This window comes from Panthera pardus, unplaced genomic scaffold, assembly GCF_024362965.1.
Source record: "Panthera pardus isolate Hobbes unplaced genomic scaffold, ASM2436296v1 HiC_scaffold_2, whole genome shotgun sequence".
In the NCBI taxonomy this organism is placed as follows: domain Eukaryota; kingdom Metazoa; phylum Chordata; class Mammalia; order Carnivora; family Felidae; genus Panthera; species Panthera pardus.
In genome coordinates this window covers 123,555,035-123,574,940 of record NW_026526765.1, presented here as the reverse complement: position 1 = coordinate 123,574,940, position 19,906 = coordinate 123,555,035, and the positions used below count along the sequence as shown (strand labels likewise).

Genomic DNA, 19,906 nt, shown 5'->3' with positions numbered 1-19,906 from the left:
GGTTTCAAAATCATACAAAATAGTTCTCCCTGTGTGATTATGCCACCAATTCTATAGATAGATTCAACTGTTTCATTTAGCTCTTAATTTTTATACTTTGAGTTTTTTAACTATATAAAATATCTGCATAACTGGAAAGTCCCACTCCCTATAACATAACCATCTATCCTTCATTTTTAAAAATAGAAGCATATGCACACGATTAATAACAGTTATTCATACTTTACCTGCTTTTTCTAACAACGTATCCTAAAATGTGTCACAATAGAAATAGTCTATATTACATAAAAATATTCTTTGAGCTTTTCTATGACCATGTAGTACTCCATGCAGTAAGTTATATAATTCATTTGGTCAGTTTCCTAATGATGGACATTCCTGCATTCTGCTATTACAAAAAGCAAATGCATAATGTTATAATGAGTGCTACCATGAATAATGGTGAACACACATATCATTTCATATTTTTACCAATGTACTTTAGGGATAGAATTCTGGGAGTAGAACTATCATTATTTCAAGGGGAGAAAATAATAAGCAATTTTGCTAGGTACTGCCAAATTTCTTTCAATAAGGACTGTACCATTTTATAGTTCCAACAACAACGTATGAGAACCTATTTCATGACAACTTCACAAAACAAGTATGCTATCAATGTTTGGATTTCTGCCAATCTTTAGGTGAGAAACAGTATCTTGGTATAGTTTTAATTGGTTTTTCTCTTCTTATGAGTGAGCATTTTTTCACATGGTTAAGCCATTTACATTTTTTTTTAATTCTGCGAACTGTGTGTGTCTAGCCCATTTTTCGGTAGGGTTATTATTAGTTGTGTTTATTCTCTATTTTTAGGTGTTCTTTATAAATATTAGGAGTATTAATGCTATATCTGTAATATAACTTGCAAACATTTTTTCCAGTTATTTATTGAGACCATTTTAGCCTAAATTCACAGCTTGACAATTTTCAGGCCACAAAAGGAATATGATTTCCACCCCAAATGCACTCTAGGGCTGGCTTGGGTGAGGAATTTTCTGGGGAATTTTTCTCCCTTCTATTCAAAACCAAATTGTCTTAATATCTCCTTTTGAGTAGATTTTCATTTTTCTATTTCTTCTTTTCATGGGCTGTAGGCTTTGTCTCCTGTCCCCCAGTTTACAAAGCCATGAAACCAAAAGCTCTTGGCCACTACAGAATGGCAATGTCCCGAGGACTGTTCTAAGTTTCAGTTTTCCTTATTCACTTAGGATTTGTGTTTTCCATTATATTTGTCTTTAGGACTTCTCTCACTTCCTTGCAGGGCTACCACATAAAGAATATGATGTTATTAATTTCCCCTTCCGTTATACAAAGCAGTGGCCCTATAGTTTGTTGGGTGATTTGAGCATTTAAGGAAATGTTTATATGCTTATTAATCCAGCAACTTCGGGTATTCTGAACCAAGAACGCTTCTCGGGAAATGTGAACCACCACTTGCTAGATACAGAAGTCTCCAGGTTCCCCATTTCATTTTGTTTACATCTTACATTATTGTTTACATCTTAATTACAAATATAATATAGATTCATTGGAAGAAAAATCACACAAAACAGAAAATAAAAAGCTTCCCTGCTGTTAGTGGCTTCATTCCTCCTACCAATTCTTGGTGATTTCAGCTTTTAAGTTAGACCATTTAGTTTGTACCATGAAACACTCTAAAACACTCTCTCTAAAGTTCTGTGGGTACCACAGAATTGGGAACCAGTTTCCACTATCAAGAAGCTTTCAATTCTATTAGGGAAACAGGAAAGAACTGGCATACACAGAGAATTATAGGTATTTAAGAGTTGGTTTAGGAGTCCAGACAAATGCTAATAAAGTTGAAAGGAAAAAACTTTGTGGACTGGAGTTAGGCAAGGAAGAAATTAAGAAGGAGGTAGTCAATAATGAAAAAAATTGAAGGCAGCTAGAGGATGTGGAGGAGGCAGGGGCACATCACAGAGATAGATTCAAAAGAAATGCTCAAGGGACAAGTTAATTAAGCCAAGTGGTACCTCCCTACCAGAATGAAGTCTTGGTTTCTGCAGTAGTCAGGGTGGCTAGTCAGGCTTAGAGCTCATTCTCCATTTGTCATTAATTGCCATTTGAAAAAATTTATCAGACTTTGAATGCAGCCTTAAAAGCTACAGCTATCCAACTGCCTAGGGCCAATCTTGGCTAATATGCTAATCAATTTATCAGATATAAAATTGTTTGGGCACCTCCCCTGTCACTAGAGGAGTGTGAAAAATTAGTTCTTGGAGTCAAGAGATCAGAACTACTCCTTAGAGTCACATTTGGACTTTTATCAAACGCTGACATCTCCAACGTCTGACCTCATCCCAGTCTCTAATCTTCTATTTTCTGGGCCATCAGCTGGGACTGGGAGTTGGGGGGGTGACACATACTTATTTCCACAACTCAACTTTAGATTTTAAAGGGTCAAAGAATGGTATCTGAATCATCCACTGTTACACCATTAATAGTAACAACAGCACTCACCACACCACCCCCATGTGGAAAAACATTTCATTTCCTGGGTACAAGCTTTTTCTTTTGTTTCTTCATTTATTCTTTCGGTAATTATTTCCTAGCTCTCAGTACGAGGTTCTGTGCTATATACTAGGGAGACAACCAGATTGGGATAGAAAGCAAATCCTATCCTTCTCATACAGTCTAAGGTTATCAACAATAAACAGGTAATCAAACAAAGATATAACCGCAAATTGAGATGAATGCTGTGAAGAAGCAAAAGGAATTTAAGAGAAATTTAAGATACGACCGAGAGAGCTTGGAGATTTTATTAATACGAATATGTTCAGTTGCAAGTAACATAATAAATACTACCACTGATTTTTTAAAAACAAAGACATTTATCTCTCCCGAAAGAAGTATGGAAGTAGACGGTTCCTAAATCAGTATAGTGGCTACACTCTATCATAAAGGACTCAGTCTCCTTCTATCTTTTCCCCTCTTTTATTTCCGTGCCTCAGCATGTTGACTTTTTGTCCTTGGGCTTCTCACCTCACTAATCTAAACTGCTATACTTCTAAGACAACTGCAATCAAGGAATAAAGAGGTGGCCAGAGTCTCCTTGCTTTCTTTTTAACTAATCTCTACACCCAACATGGGGCTCGAACTCAAGACCCTAAGAGCAAGAGTCGCATGCTCTACTGACAGCCAGCCAGGTGCCCCTGGACTTTTTATAAGAGAGCAAAATCCTTCTGAGAAGCTTTCTAAGCAAACATCTCTTTATGTCTCTTTGGTCAGAGCTGGGTCACATGCACATCTCTAAATCAATCTACATCCACAGAGATTGGGATTAGTGTGCTTGGTTTAGATTATTCATTTCCTAGCAGTAGGAGAGTGAACACTCCCTCTCTGAACATGTTGCTGTCCTCACAATTATCCAAGTTCCTTAAAATAGATCTTAAAAAAAGGGAAATCATTTTTTAGTAGACACAATAGTGAAAATAAAAATCCAAAAGATTCATTCACCAAGTAAGTAACTAAATAGAGACAAAGACGACTCAAACATCCCTCAAAAGTTTCAAGCTTGGGTAACTACGACAATCACATTGCCAAGAATAGATAAAAAGAGAATGTGGGAGGAAAAACTTAGTTTGTGAGAGAGACAGAAAGTAATTCCACTTTTTTCTCCTTGAGTTTGAGGTGCAATTAGACTGGTAGAAATGGAGGATGAGACTTGAGGGAAGAGCTAGACTTCAACATTCATACTGGAATCATCCACAATGAGGCAGGATTTGAAACCATGGGGATAGACAGAACCATTGGTACAGAAAAGGGAGAGAGCAAAGGGAAAATGTCAGAAAAAAATCTTGGTGAATAGCTATAATTAGGAAATAGTAACGTGATGATGTTGCCATAAAAGGAAAAGGAGAGGAAATAATTAATTTCAGAAATACAAGAATCAAAGGACCACAATCACATGGCAGCCAAGAAGTTTCTTTTTTTTTTTTTTTTTTTTTTTTTTTCAATATTTTATTTTTAGGAGCGCCTGGGTGGCTCAGTCAGTTGAGCGTCCAACTTCGGCTCAATTTATGATTTCATAGTCTGTGAGTTTAAGCCCCACGTCAGGCTCTGTGCTGACAGCTCAGAGCCTGCAGCCTGCTTCGGATTCTGTGTCTCCCTCTCTCTCTGACCCTCCCCCGTCATGGTCTGTCTCTCTCTGTCTCAAAAATAAATAAACGTTAAAAAAAAAAAGATGTTATTTTTAAATAATGTCTACCCAACATAGGGCTCGAACCCACACCCCCAAGATCAAGAGTTGCATGCTCCACTGACTGAGCCAGCCAAGTGCCCCAAGAAGTAGTTTCCAAAGGAAAGGAGTGATTCACATTGTTGACTGCTACAGAGATGTTAATGATTCCAAAATACTCTTGAAAATTTTCAGGAATGGTAGGAATATAATGCTCATGTGCACTTAATTGGATCCCATTCTTTTAATGAGTTTGGAAGGGAAGGAACATATAGGTTGTCATGCTGGAGGCAACAGTAAAGTGGTAGTGGTAAGGATCCACTGGATAAGTAATTGAGAACATTGTGAGCTAAGAGGAAGGAGCCTGGAGACAGGGGAGAGGGTGAGGAACACTGATGGAAGGGGAAAATAGATGTACAGAGGCTGGTACGTTAAGGCTAAAAGCCAGGTTCAGCAGTAGAGATGAGAATGTGAATAATGGAAGTAGTCAGAGAACATAAGATATTGAAAAAAATGGGAAATGAATTTCAAGGTATGTAGTGAATAACAGAAGTAAGGATAAAGGTCAAGAGAGGGGAGAATGCTAATCCCCAGCAAACTCATAAAAGCCATCAAGAAAGAGAAGAGAAGATGTAGATGGGCACTGAAATTCACTAAGGATGGCAGGATAAACATCTGGAAGCTGGAGGCCAACAGGAAGAGATGGGACTCGGTGATAAGACACTGGCCAAATGGCAAAAAAACGAATTGGTAAAACTTTAGTGGGAAGAGTATAACTGAGGAAACCAGAAAGACAAGAAAGCATGGCGTAAGGAGTACAGGGTCAGGAGCGGGGGAGACATTCATTTTATAAGGAGATGTAACTAACATAAAATCTGCTAAGGAGGTTCCTAGGCAGATGACCAGAAGAGACAGGATAGAACAGAGTCCTATTCCAGGGATCCATCATAACAGAATTTAATTGCAGTATGACTGAGGGCACATGTACATCCCTTTTTGTACCAGGCACTGGTCCATGACCCCTACGAACTGTGGAGAGTTCAAACAGAAGTACTGCCTTCAGTGAGAACCTACAACCCCATATAATTGCATAATAACGCATACATATTCAGATGAGAATGTGAATTACTAAAGATGGATACAGAACATGAAAACAATGGAAAAAGGGGCACGAGAACAGCAGAAGCCAGCGTTCCCTGGGGCAAGCACACCAATTTCTTGATAATTTAACTCCTGACAGATAAAAGGTAAAAGCTACACATAGGGAGGTAAGAGGAAACAAAAGAAGGTAGCCCGCACTTTGGCAGAGAAGCCAAAGTATTTCTTACTTTGAGAAATAAAACTGAAACCAGATTACAGGAGGCTGCATGGCCTCTCAAATTCACTAGGCCTTTCAGAGACTTCTCACACACAGAAGCACAAATTACTTGTCCAGAATGCCAGAGATTCCTGGTAAGTCAGACTGTACACAAACAGACCCAAGTGCCCTTATGAGATGATATCAGGTCAGAGAAAGGCCAGTGAAAATAACTGACTTGAAGAATAAAAAAGGAGGCAGAACAGAGAGAGAAGGAAAGAGAGGGAGATGGGGGGAGGCGGGGGGAAGGGGCAGTGAGATGGGGAAGGAAGAAAGAAACCATGAAAAAATGAAGCTGCCAAAGGCATCAGACCCCAATCTCCCTATCTCTGCCTATCTTCTTATGCAAGAGAGTGACCAGTCTTATACAAAGGCAACAAACAGCAAAAAATGAGTGTCTGTGACCCATACGTAAGTGTGAATAATATTTAAGTAAGGGAACAGGGGCCATGTAACATCCACTGGCCATGTCAATTACATTTACGTCAACTCTTTCTTCTTGATCTTGTAATAATTGCCTCATGTTTAACACAAGGCAAGATATCTCTTTATCCACAGAAATGTGTGTGGAGGCTTTATTAAGCAATTAACCCAAGTAGGCAAATAAACACCCTCATGAAGCATCAAGATTAGCACCAAGATATATATGTGGTAGGACATAAGCAGAGAAGAAAATTAGGAAGATAAAGGTTTATACTGTGAAAACAAAAGAAATAAAAATTGTCTTACAGTGAAAACTCAATAGTAAAAAGGACACATAGTGAACATGATGATGTTATACCCCTTATCACTGACAGGAGCTTTATAATCGTTTTCACAGGACATGTTGTATATTGTGTTATTTCATATTCACTCAACCTTCTGCGATGCAGAGAACAGCTATCATTGTTTTTAGTTAACAAATGAAAAAGTGAGGCTTTGGGGTCCCTGGGTGGCTCAGTCGGTTGGGTGGCTGACTTTGGCTTGGGTCATGATCTCACGATCCATGGGTTCAAGCCCCGTGTTGGGCTCTGTGCTGACAGCTCAGAGCCTGAAGCCTGCTTCAGATTCCATGTCTCCCTCTCTCTCTCTGCCCCTCCCCCACTTGCACTCTGTCTCTCAAAAATGAGTAAAAATATTAAAAATTAAAAAAAAAGAAAAAAAGAAAAGGTGAGGCTTAGAAAGGTGAAATCACTTGACCGTGGGCAATCAATCAGTAAAGAACAGACACTGGACTTGAACCTAGATCTTCTGACTCTTGGTGCTGTGGTCTGACTGGTCATCCCAAATACTCGAACTTCTGGACTGAGCAGCATTCTTGCCCATAAGCAGAAAACAAGGAGGAAAGATGCCTAAATAACACCGAGACTATGTTTTCAACATGCTCACTATCCCTTGAATGCCCTCTTGACAAAGAGCAAGCTCAACCAATCACACACTGTGTGTGTGTGCACATGCATATACACGCGTGGTATGTGTGTGCATACCTGTATGCCGGGGGCAGGTAGGGAGCTGCAAAACCAACACTTAGGACATCAACAGTAAGTCATGAATATCAGGTTAGAGCACTGAAGCCTGCCTCTCTGTATGGAAACAGTTACCTTGCATCAAGTTCCTCTTTGCATAAAACAGTGACATTTTCATGATGTTTAGGAGCCTGCTTTTGGCTTCCAAAAGCTCTGGCGCCATACCATGCTGTCACTGTAACTGCCCTCCAGTGAGCCATCAAAAGCTTGGCTAGAATATTTTAAATACAGCAGTTTGCTTGCCACCAAAACACTAAGTTGCGATATTTTATATTTATCTCTATTTAAATTTTAGTGATGCTGCATAAATGTTAACGTGGTCTTATGCTAATACAATCACAGAGAAGTCTTAATAATACCATGTACTGGCACACCCCCAGAGTGAGTTATGGCCTGCTAACCAGACCTAATGCATGCTTCTCAAGTCATTTAGTTAGTTTCTTTTAAATAAGATGTGACATCAAGAATGTTACACAGTTTCCCCCAAGAAATGAGTTTCCAGAAGCAATGGCAAGGGACATTTGCTCATATTGAAAGTAGAAAGAAGGTACTTGGGATTACAGGAAAGAATTCCATAAAGAGTCTGGGGAGAGAGCTTACTAATGTTTGATTTAGTTATTTCATGGCTTTTGAGAAACAAAAAGTGAGCCTCAGTAAGTTCTCAAGCTTTTAAAGCCCTGAAGATAAGACCCTGGACTTCTCTCTAGGGCTGAAATCACAATGTTACCAATGACAAACTCACGGTTTCTCTACCATTCCAGTGGATGCACATGCAAACATTTCCTTGGGCTTCCGAAGAGCCTGTCTAGGCCTGGTAGACGAGACTGAGGGAGGTGGAGGGCCCTGGAAGCCACAGCCTTGACTGTCAACAATACAACCACAGGATAACTAGGGCTTGAAGATCAAGGCACGTTAGCCATAAGGGACACAAAGACGTGCAGGGTGCTCAGCCTTCCCTCATGCAACAATTCTTCTAGCCTTCCCAGCTTTGCCCCTCAATTTACTAAAAAAAGATGCTGAAGCCTTTCACAATGAGAAGGCATCAGAGATTCTGATTAAACGACAATAAACATGGATGGAAGGCAAAGGAAATCTTTTCAAAACAAAGCCTGCAATCGTAGAAATGTTCAAAATAGCCTTTCTGCTGCAACATCTTAATCCCAGCACTCAAGCAGAACAACCCCTAATAGCCACCACCCATGCCCGTGCAGCAAGATCCAGAATACTGGTTATTTTAGAGGCACAGGAACAGATAGGAACAGATTTTCAAAAATGAAAGGAACTACAGCTACCAAGGACCAACTGCAGCTTGAAGACGTCTTGACCTTTTTAGTATAGTGATGTAGTACCCAAAAACCTTTTTGCATCCACCCTTTAGAGATGCTGCCTCCCCACTCCTCTTGCCTTATCACTTTTCTAGCATAAGCCAGAATAAGTGAAATTAAAACAAATCCCAACCCAGAGAGTACAAGAACCTGATTGCATGTTGACTGGTACCAGACAATCAGAAGACATAATCCCCCCCAAAAGGCCCCCCTTGGTCAGGTTCATCATTTATTCATCACCAGACATGGCTTCGCTGCAAAAGGATCAACTCTTAGAGTTCATTCCTTCCCACCCAACTAGCTATGGTTGCTCTAACTTTTTATTGCTTTGAATACAAAAGAATGTGACCTATAGTACATTATTAAATGTCCTTAAGAGAAGGCGGAACAGAAAGTTGTACATGGTAAAAATATCTACTCGGAGTAAGGGCAGAATCAAATTCTTACTCTCGTTTCATTAGGATTACACTAAAATGTGGATAGGCACGTGCAAGAAAGAGTTAAAGTGTAACCTTCTTCCAGGCCAATCAGGCCAAAAATAAAGCTATACTTCACCTGAAGGACCCCGACAATTCTGCCAATGGGATGTCCATCCATGTCATGCCGCTCACCTGGAAAAGGCAGCCCCCAGCACAAATGCAGCATACTCCTTCACCAGGGGTTCTGTGCTGTTCAGCCCATTGATCACCACTTGAAGGCCACCGAAGGAAAGCAGGTCCTGTGCATTATCCATCTGTAACAAAGGCATGGCTTAGTATAGTCCAGCCATCAAGGATTACTGCCTTTCTTTTGGTGACTATTCTAAAAACCTAAAAAATCAAGTAAAAACCAATGGAGACCTTTCTAACAGGAAAAAGATATGTAAAAACAACCTAAATTCATTAATTTGAGATTTCTGAATTCATCTAACATGATTTTCGAGCACCTGTGTGGAAATGGCAGAAATGGCACCTAGTTATTGTTTATGCCAAACATGTCCTGGAAAATTCTAAAACCATAATGAATCACAAAGCTTACTCCAAATGTACAAGCTGTTAACACAAAGATCTGACATCGTCAGTACTAGTAAATAGTGCCATGCTTCCTATTGATGTCTAGTCCTAATGCAGGCAGTGAAAGCAGCAGACACACACACAAAAAAAAGGCTTTTTCAAATTTTGTTATTATTATTGCTTAAATGTTTGTTTATTTTTGAGAGGAAGAGAGAGAGCATGAGCAGGGGAGGTGCAGAGTGGGGGGGCGGGGGGAGAAGATCTGAAGTGGGCTCTGTGCTGACAGGAGAGAGCCTTATGCAGGGCTCCAACTCACAAACCATGATATCATGACTTGAGCCCAAGTTGGATGCTTAACTGACTGGTGCCACCCAGGCGCCCCAAAGGCTGTTTTTTAATTAGAAGTCAAGGGACTATGTAACATGAACCCTGTTGCAGAGGGAGGGGGGTCTAGCAGAGTGCTAGAGGAAGAATACCAATAATACCTCCTCTCCTCCCTCTTCCTCACTTCATACAGTCTAAGGCTGACTCACTGTGAGGGCACTCATGATAAAATGTATACAGAAGTCTCTCTCCAAGGCTATAGTGTGATAAAATTCTATCAAACAGCACTGGTCTAGGCTATCCTTTAAGGTCCAAAGCCCCAAGCCTAGACTCTCTTTTATTCTAAAGGGAATATCATGCCCCAGGCTTCATTAATATCCTGGAACAAGAACACTCAACTTGCTCAGAAAGGTCACTGGATCCGGTTTCCTTCATGCAGTAACTATGGTCTCCACTGGAAATACCTTTGTTGATACAAAGGCTGCCTCCTGCCCACAAGTGGATTCCACTCTACAAACATCAGGACAATGCAGGAAGCTAGAGCCCAACAATGTATCTGCTACCCACCTTTTTCCTCCAGATGCCACAGAGCCACTTCCTAACTTTGTCCTTCTAAACTAGACAAAGGCTCTAACAGAGAAACTGAGTTTGAAGGACTTTGATTCTTCCTGTGTTTCTGAGTGGAACTAGCCTGTTTTTACCACTTAGAAGATCATTTTTATATATTGTGATATCATCTCCACAACAGCAGTTTTATTTTCTGTCTGTCCACTCTTGTAGATCCAGTGATTACAACAGCGCTGAGTATATAATTAGGTACTCAATAAATAATTGGGTTTTTAAAAATGTTTATTTTTGAGAGTGAGAGAAAGAGAGGTAGTGTGGGAGCAGGACAGGGGAGGGGGGGGGGGGGATCCAAAACAGGCTCTGTGCTGATAGCAGGGAGCCTAACATGGGGCTAGAACTCGTAAACTGTGAGATCGTGACCTGAGCCGAAGTCTGGCCCTTAACGGACTGAGCCACCCAGGAACCCCAATAAATAATTGTTAAACCAACGAACAAATCTGATCAGAAAAAAAAAGTGTTACTGCAATAAAGTCTACTGTGAATAAAAAAAAAGGCAACCTGGGGTATCTGTGCCAACAAAATGGATGGATCCCTGGTACCAGAGACCTAAAGACATGGCCAATCCAGGGTCCTGAACAAGCATCGAGTCTGCTGTGCCATAAGGGACCTAAGCCAGGGCTGGGATTTTTCTGTCCCAATCCGTCCTTATGAAGAGGAGTGATTACTGGGCCATAGGCCAGCCAACTAGAGAGAGTAGGAGACTGAGAGTTGACTGTTTGCTGACATAAGCACTAATAATACTTCATGAGCCTTCCTTTCTCACATACTCTAATTTTAAAACCTAAGAACGCACTGCCTCTTTTTGATCCTCCCTCCTCCAAGTTTTCTGGATAACAAAGCCATGGCTCAGAGCCCTGTCATTCCATGCCTGGGGTGGCCACTTGTCAAACCTGGTAGGAGTTCTTAATGGAGCAGCTGCCAGTCTAACAGTCGCAGAGCAACACAGCCCGGAGTCCTAGAGGTTCTGATGCAGATGTAGTTTATCTTTATTACTACAAAGACAATTCAGGGTGTTATAAATTCTAACATTTAGATAAGCACCTCAATCTCTTCAATATGTTTTCTCATTTGTTATTTCACTGAAGATGAGGAAGAATCATTCTGCTCACTGCACACCCAGAAGATCTAGCTTCAAAATCTGGGCCCTGCTCAGTATCACACAGGAGAAGGCATCATCAAGGCCCAGGTCTGCAGCTCCCCATCTAGATCTGGGGCCATAACTTTCCCCAGGCTGCCTTCAGTTTGGGGAGAGACAGGTGGACAGAAACTCAAGGCAGAGGGAGGAAGGGCAGGCATGAGGAAGGGAACTGTGCCAACACTCTGGCAGAAAAGAGAGAATAGAGCACTGGACAGGCAATGAGAGGATAGGAAACAGAGAAAGGGAGAAATGATGATTAATAACTGAGGAGTCATGTGAGGGGAGGCAAACATACTGCCCTAGGGTACATGGGGCACACAGAGGCTGTACCTCATAAATAACTCACTATTTTCCAAATACACAGTTTAGCTTTTCACAAATCTTGTTTAATAATTCCAATATAGCTGTGAAGAGTCCTAGGGCAGATCCTGTTTGGGTCCTTGAAGCCTGTGGCTCCTCAAAGTTTCTAAACAGTGAGTCTAGAACCAGAGTGGACTGGTGAAGTTTCTGGCAAGGGGAGTCCTATCTTCCTCAAAGCTAGCACTTTATTACCCAACTCCCCATCACAACTAGAATTAAAGGTTAAGCTGTGTCTTCTTTAATTCCTCTGTGAAATCACAAGTCAACACTGTGATATGATAGCCTGACCTACCAGCCCAAAGCAAGAACCTTGTATTTCTAATCTAAAGGCCGATGACTCAGAACATTTATGACTCTTCTGCCCACAGAGCCAAGTTTGGCCTCACGAGGAAAATGGTTCCAGGGCTGACCTCAAACTAAGTTACGTGATGTTGAAGAAACTTTTTACCCCACCTAGTAACCCATGAAAGCAGAATACAACGTCACCCTAGAGAGGACCCGCCACCAGATAACTGGCAGGCTTGCATGAGAAAAAAATTTTGGAGGGCGCCTGGGTGCCTCAGTCGGTCAAGTGTCCAACTTCAGCTTAGGTCATGATCTAGCGGTTTTTGAGTTCGAGCCCCGCATCGGGTTCTGTGCTGACAGCTTGGAGTCTGGAGCCTGTTTTAGATTCTGTGTCTTGCGCTCTCTCTGCCCCTCCCCTGCTCACGCTCTCTGTCTCAAAAATAAATAAAACATTTAAAAAAAAGGTTTTTTTTTGTCTGGGCCCTGCTAGCCTCCTGGGTACTCACTGCCCTGTGGATATAAGTTCTCCAGTGATTTTGGCCTTTTATGCTCAACTAAAGTCAGGGCCTATAGAAACCTGATACCTAAAGATCCACCCAAGTATGTTAAGTGAGAAAAAAATAAAAGCTGCCAAGATCAGAGCAGGACTGAGTTGGCCACTAACCCCTAGGATCCTTAATCCTTTAAATATCTGCAACGGAAAAGCTGTTGGAATTCTTGTTTTTCACCCTGGAGAGAAAGACAGGAAAAGGGAAAGAGAACTCAGGCCCACTTTCTCTCTAAGAGGATCATAGACCTGCTATTTGAGGCCTGAGAAAGAGTTATGAGCAAAGAAAGAAGACGAAGAGGCCACATCATAATTCCTGCAGATAGAGTATACACTCATCCTCTCTCATCACAAAGGCAGGCAAAATACTAAAGAAAGAAAGAATGTCTTTTAGCCTAGTTTATAGAGAACAAGGACGCAGTCATGCGTGGGAGGATGCTGAAGATCTGTATCTTGATGAGGATCTCAAACAAGCTTTTGATTATGATTACACAGTCTTCCTGGGCCACCATCATCCCTAGTCTGAATTACCGCAATAGCCTCCTGTCTGGTTTCCGTGCTTCTACCCACACCCCCTGCCTCCAGTCTAATTCTTAACAAAATGGGCAGAGGGATCCTTTAAAGCCAAGTCAGAGCATGTTGTTCTTATGCTCAACAGCCTTTAATAATGTTCAGTTTCATATTCTTTTCCATGGTCTACAAGGCACCCCATTATCTTCCTCTCATTATCTAAGCTTCATCTACTTCCCTCTCTTCTTTCAGCTCCAACTACATGGACTTGCTCTGATTCCATAAACACACTACACATGCTCCCACCTTAAGGGTTTGGTACTTGCTGTTTCTCCTGCCTGAGATGCTCCTTTCCAACACTGCCAGTCCTTACCAAGATCTACCTTTATTTTCCTATAGCATTTTTCAAATTTAAACACGCCATCTATAATTTATTTATGAGTTACATTTATTATCTATCTGTCTCTGCTATACGGTAAGCTCCAATTTTGCTCACTATATGTATTTTAAGTGCCTGTAATAGGTCTTGGTACTTAACTGGCATTCAATAAATTAATTTATTGAATATTAAACAGGTTCTCTTGGCTCCTTCTCCTTAGATCTACCTAAGCCCTTCTGAGCTTCATTCAAATGATACCAGTATCCTGGAAGAGGCAGAGTGACCAAAAGGTGAAGAGCACAGTTTTGGGTCAGACAGACCTTACTGCAGATCCCAGCTCTAGCACTCACTAACTGGGTGAACGTGGGCAATCTCAGATGTGACCTGTGTCTTACTTGCCTCAGTTATAAAATAGAACTAATAACAACACCCACTCAAAAGGCAGCTGTGGAAGCCAACGAAATGATGTGTACAAAGTACTTAAGTGGCTTGTCTGTGGTAATGCTCAATAAATATTAACTATTATAATTATGGCACAAGTGTGATCAGTCCCTTCCCTGCTACAAACTCTCTAACGAGTCTTAAAATTAAGGATAAAATCATAAAGAGCCTGCTATTCCCAACTCCACCTCTCTGAATCTCTAACTTTTTCACTTTAGGTATGCTATCCTATCTAGTATTTCCCAGGTCCTCAGTCTCACCAAGCTCTCTCTTCTCTACCTTAGACTCTTTGCACATGTTATTTCCCCTGCCTAAAGTAATCTGATCCAAGGGTTGGCAAACTTTTCCAAAGGGGCTGACAGTAATTATTTGTGGCTTTTGTGAACCATAGGGTTTCTGACACAACTATTAAACTCTGCATTGTACCATAAAAATAGCCCCCAACAATAGAATACATAAAAAAACAGGTGTGGCTATGTCCCAATAAAACTTTATCTACAAAAGCCTTTTTCAACACCTCTAACTAGGTTAAGTTCCCTATTATATACTTCCACATTACACTCTGGAGCCATTATCACAACCTTAAATTTAAATTATCTCATTATTAAATTGTTCATTCTTCAATTGTTGTCTATTTTGCCTCTGCTGTATCATCACTGTTGAAAAAATAATGGAGGTTAACATTCCCAATGAAAAAGAGATTAGCCCTCCCTTCTAGAATTTATCTTACTATAATAGCTATTGGTCTAGGTTAAAAGCATATGCCCTGAGAGAGAAGTAAAGATGTTGATGCTATTTCCTTAGGATTCAGGGCAAGGAGGTTTGTTGTCAGAGAGGTTAGTTAAAAGTCAGATTTATGGACAAAGAAATACATTACCTGATGGACATAATATTCAAGATCAAAGAGTGCAGCAATCTTCTCTTCTAGGCTGGAGCTGGAACTATTGAATTTGTTGATCAGCCGTACCATGATCTGCATGTCAGTCTCAATGACAACATTCAGCTCCTCAAAATCCTTCTTCAGCTCCTCAATGGGGCGAAAGAGCTGTTTAATCTTGGCCTGTCTTGCCTAAGAAGATAATTGAAGCAAAGAGATAATTAGGTCAATTGGAGACATTTCCCCAAGACTCTTGTGGTCTACCATGGACGCTCATTTTCAAACAACTACTGCTCCAGAATTCAAAACCTTCTTTCATCTGTACTATCCAAAAATCCTACCACAGGAATATCTCATCTTATTGCACTTCACTTTGTCACACTTAGAGATAATACATTTTTTACAAATTTAAAGTCTGTGGTAACCTGCATTTAGCAAGGCTATCAGCACCATTTTCCCAACAACATTTGCTCATTTTGTGTCTATCACATTTTGGTAATTCTTGGACTATATCAAATGTTTTCATTATTATTATATTTGTTACTGTGCTCTATGATTAGTGGTTTTTGAGATTACTATTGTAACTGTTTTGGGTTAACAAACCACACCCATATGACAGTGAACTTAAGTGATCAATGTTATGTATGTTCTGACTGTTCCGACAGGCAATTCCCCCATCTCTCTACCTCTCTTCGGGCCTCCTTATTTCCTGAGACACAGTGATAATAAAATCAGGCCAATTAATAACCTTACAATGGGTTCTTAAGTGTTCGAGTGAAAGCAAGAGTCTCACGTCTCATTTTAAATAAAAATCTAGAAATGATCAAGCTTAGTAAGGAAGGCACATCAAAAGAAGAGATAGCAAAAGACAAGCCTCTTGTGCCAAACAATTAGCCAAGGTGGGAATGCCAAGAGTTCCTGAAGGAAATTCAAAGCGCTACTCTAGTGAACACAGGAACAATAAGAAAGCAAAACAGTCTTATTGCTGATATGGAGAAAGTTTTAGCGCTCTGGATAAAAGATCAAACCAGTCACAACATTTCCTTAAGCCAAAGCCTAATCCAGAGGAAGGCCCTAAACTCACTTTAATTCTATGAATGCTGAGAGAGGTGAGGAATCTACAGAAGAAAAACTTTGAGGCTAGCGGAGATTGGTTCATGAGGCTTAAGAAAACAAGCCACCTCCATAACATACAAGTGCAAGGTGAAGCAAAAGTGCTGATATAGAAGATGCAGCAAGTTTTCCAGAAGATATAGCTAATTCATGAAGGTGGCTATATTCAGCAACAGATTTGCAATGTAGATGAAATAGCCCTCTATTGGAAGAAGATGCCATCTAGGACTTATATAGTTAGAGAGGAGAAATCAATGCCTGGCTTCAAAGCACAGGCTGATTTTCTTGTTAGGGGCTAATGTAGCTGGTGACTTTAGGTTGAAACCAGTGTTTATTTACGTCTACAAATCCAAGGCCCCTAAGAATTAAGCTAAATCTATCAGGCCTGTATTCTATAAATAGAACAAAGCCTGAATGACAGCATGTCTGTTTACAACATGGTTTACTCAATTATGTTGAGACCACTGTTGAGACATACTGCTCAGGAAAAAAAATTCCTTTCAAACCATTATTGCTTATGGACAATGCACCTGGTCACCCAAGAGCTCTGATGGAGAGGTACAACGAGATTAATGTTGTTTTCATGCCTGCTAACATAACACCTATCTGCAGCCCATGGATCAAGGATTCACTTCAACTTTTAAGTTCCAATTAGAATATTAAGAAAATACATTTTGTAAGTCTACAGCTGCCGTAGGTAATGATTCTCCTAATGGAACTGGGCCAAGTAAATTGAAAACCTGTTGGAAAGGATTCACAGTTCTAGATACCATTAAGAACATTGTTGATTTATGAGAAGAGGTCAAAAAATCAACATTCACGGGAGTTTGGAAAAAGGAGGTTCCAGCTCTCATGGATGAATGTGAGGAGTTCAAGACCTCAGTGGAAGAAGTCACTGCAGATGTGGTAGAAATATCTAGAGAATCAGAATTAGAAGTGGAGCTTGAAGATGTGACTAAACTGTTACAATAGGATGATGAAAATTTAGCAAATGAGGAGTCACGTCTCACGGATGACCAGAGACAGTGGTTGCCTGACATGGAATCTACTCCTGGTGGATGTGCTGTAAAGAAAGTTGAAAAATGCCAACAAAGGATTTAGAATATTCCGTAAACTTAGTTGATAAAACAGCAGCACGGTTTGAGAGAACTGACTCCCAATTTTTTGAGACAAGTTCTACTGTGGGTAGAATGTTATCAAACAGCATCACATGCTACAAAGAAACTGTTCATGAAATCCTTCAATGTGGCAAACTTCACTTACTGTAAGAAACTGCCACAGCCACCCTAAAATTCAGTGGCCACTATCCTCATCAGTCAAGCAGCCATCAGCATTGAGGCAGGACAGTCCCCAAGCAAAAGGATTACAACTCACTAAAAGCTCAGGTGGTTGGCATTTTTCAGCAATAAGCTCCTTTTTAAAAAAATTTTTTTAAGTTCATTTTTTTATTTTTGAGAGAGAGAACAAGCAAGGGAGGGGCAGAGAAAGAAAAGGAGGCACAGAATCCGAAGCAGGCTCCAGGCCCCGAGCTGGCAGCTCAGAGCCTGACGCAGGGCTCGAACCCACAAACCTTGAGATCATGACCCAAGCAGAAGTCAGGCACCCAACCAACTGAGCCACTCAGGCGCCCCAGCAATAAAGTTTTTTTGAACTAAGGTATGTATATTGGTTTTTTTAGACATAATGCTATCCTACACTTAACAGAGTACAGTATAAAATAAACATAACTTTTATATGCCCTGGGAAACCAAAAAATTAATCTGACTTGCTTTATTGCAGTGGCCTAGAACCAAACCCACAGTATCTCCAAGGTACACCTATACCTTCTAGGATGCCCACAGAAGACAGCCCTCAGAGTCTAACCATATAGACCTCTGCCCCAAAACACACGATTTTCCAAGGCTCACTTATACCAGTCTGACTTACAATGTTCAAAAAGAATGGAAAGTCTTCTTGTTGCAATCACTGAAGTCAGGGGAAGCAATGAAAGCTCACCTTCAACCCCTAACCTCACACGAAAAGGCTGAGGTTTAAGGTCAAATTATCTGTACCTTGCTTCTCTATCTTCTACAATGACTGAATACCTTCACTTTGCCCTGCCCAATCCAGCAACATTTTAGAGAAACCGGACATAGGAAACTGTGGGTAAAGAGCTACCAGAGTGGGAGCAATCTGCTGATGAAAATTAGATCACTGTCATTACTGTCAATCTAACTACATGTGTACAAATTGTTCAACTGTCTGAAGTGGCTAAATTACTGTATGTACTACACTCAAGTCTCAATTTTCTCTCAATCCCTCCCCACTGTACACACATACAAAAGTTTTAAAATTATGTTGGAGGTGAATAAAAGACTTCAATTAGATACTTTACACATGTGACACTCCTGTTTACTTCCCAATTTTAGAGGATAGTGCTCATAAAGAGAGTCTGAAAGATCACAGTGGTTTTGAGTCTCTATCTTCCAAGAAAAATTAGAAGGCACGAATATTTATAAAAAGCAGAATGATGAATAGCTGTCGGCTCCAAACTGCTCATCTATTACCTATGGGTTTTCTCCCCAGTTATAAGTACTCCATAGAAACACCAACCAAAGAAATGAATCAGCCTCTCTTAAAAAAAGACCAAGCTCCTAGCAGAGCAATCACATCTAAGGGATGTCATATCCTGTTTCTTTGGGTTAAAACAAGAGTGAAATGCTTCCCCTACACCCAGCTAAAGGACCCTGGATGGCCGCCAAAGGAAGGGCAAAGAGGTCCAGGGAAGCTGAGTCACTGCCTAGAGCTGTTGGATGTCAGGCAAGTGAACAGGGTAAGAAACAAGGCTCCTCTACCTCACAAAAGTGATGTGCACCTGGCCCTCATTTAAAGCAACAATAACTTTTTATTTTGCAATAATTATAAGCTCACAGAAAGTTAGAAAAATAATATAGGAGTACCATGTGCCCTTTGTTCAGCTTCCCCCAATGGTAACATCTTACGTAACAACAGTATGCTAACAGAACCAAGAAAATAACAAAGGTACAATACTGTTAACTAGACTATAAGCCTTATTCAGACTTTATCAGCTTTTACATGTACACATTTGCTTATACGCACATGTGTATTATTCTACACAGTTTTATCTAATGTATACATTCATGTATCCACCAGAACAATCAGGCTACTGAACTATTCCACCACCACCAAACAACTCCATTGAGCTACCCCTTTATAAGCTGCACCTCATCCTCCCACCCATCCCTGTGCCCTGGCAACCACTAATTTTTTCTACATATCCATAATTCTGGCATTTGAGGAATATTATAAAGATGGACTCACACAGTCTGTAATCTTTTGAGATAGGTTTTTTTTTATCTGAACATAATGCACTTGAGATCTATCCAAGTTATCACACGTATCAATGGTTCATTTATTTTTTTTTAAGTCTATTTATTTTTTGAGAGAGAGAGATAGAGAACATGTGAAAGAGAGAGAGCACCCACATGGGAGAGGGGCAGAGAGAGATAATCACAAGTAGGCTCTATCCTGTCAGAGCGGAGCCTGAAGTGGGGCTTGAACTCACGAATTGTGAGACCATGACCTTAGTAGAAATCAAGAGTGAGATGCTTAAAAGACTGAGTCACCCAGGTGCCCCAATGGATCATTTATTTTTTTTTTTAATTTTTTTTTCAACGTTTTTTATTTATTTTTGGGACAGAGAGAGACAGAGCATGAACGGGGGAGGGGCAGAGAGAGAGGGAGACACAGAATCGGAAACAGGCTCCAGGCTCTGAGCCATCAGCCCAGAGCCTGACGTGGGGCTCGAACTCACAGACCGCGAGATCGTGACCTGGCTGAAGTCGGACGCTTAACCGACTGCGCCACCCAGGTGCCCCTGGATCATTTATTT

At 40.7% G+C, this 19,906-nt stretch overlaps 1 protein-coding gene across 2 annotated transcripts in view; it reads right to left on the bottom strand.

Moving 5' to 3' along the window:
- The window catches only part of SIL1 (SIL1 nucleotide exchange factor), a 218,816-nt gene that overhangs the window by 65,046 nt on the left and 133,864 nt on the right, over window positions 1-19,906 (bottom strand). For both annotated transcript variants that reach the window (XM_019424330.2, XM_019424328.2), the window contains 2 exons: window positions 14,902-15,093; window positions 9,033-9,154 (listed from right to left, as the gene is read on the bottom strand). In XM_019424330.2, the coding sequence (XP_019279875.1) occupies window positions 9,033-9,154; window positions 14,902-15,093 (314 nt within the window). The remainder of the gene's footprint in view (window positions 1-9,032; window positions 9,155-14,901; window positions 15,094-19,906) is intronic.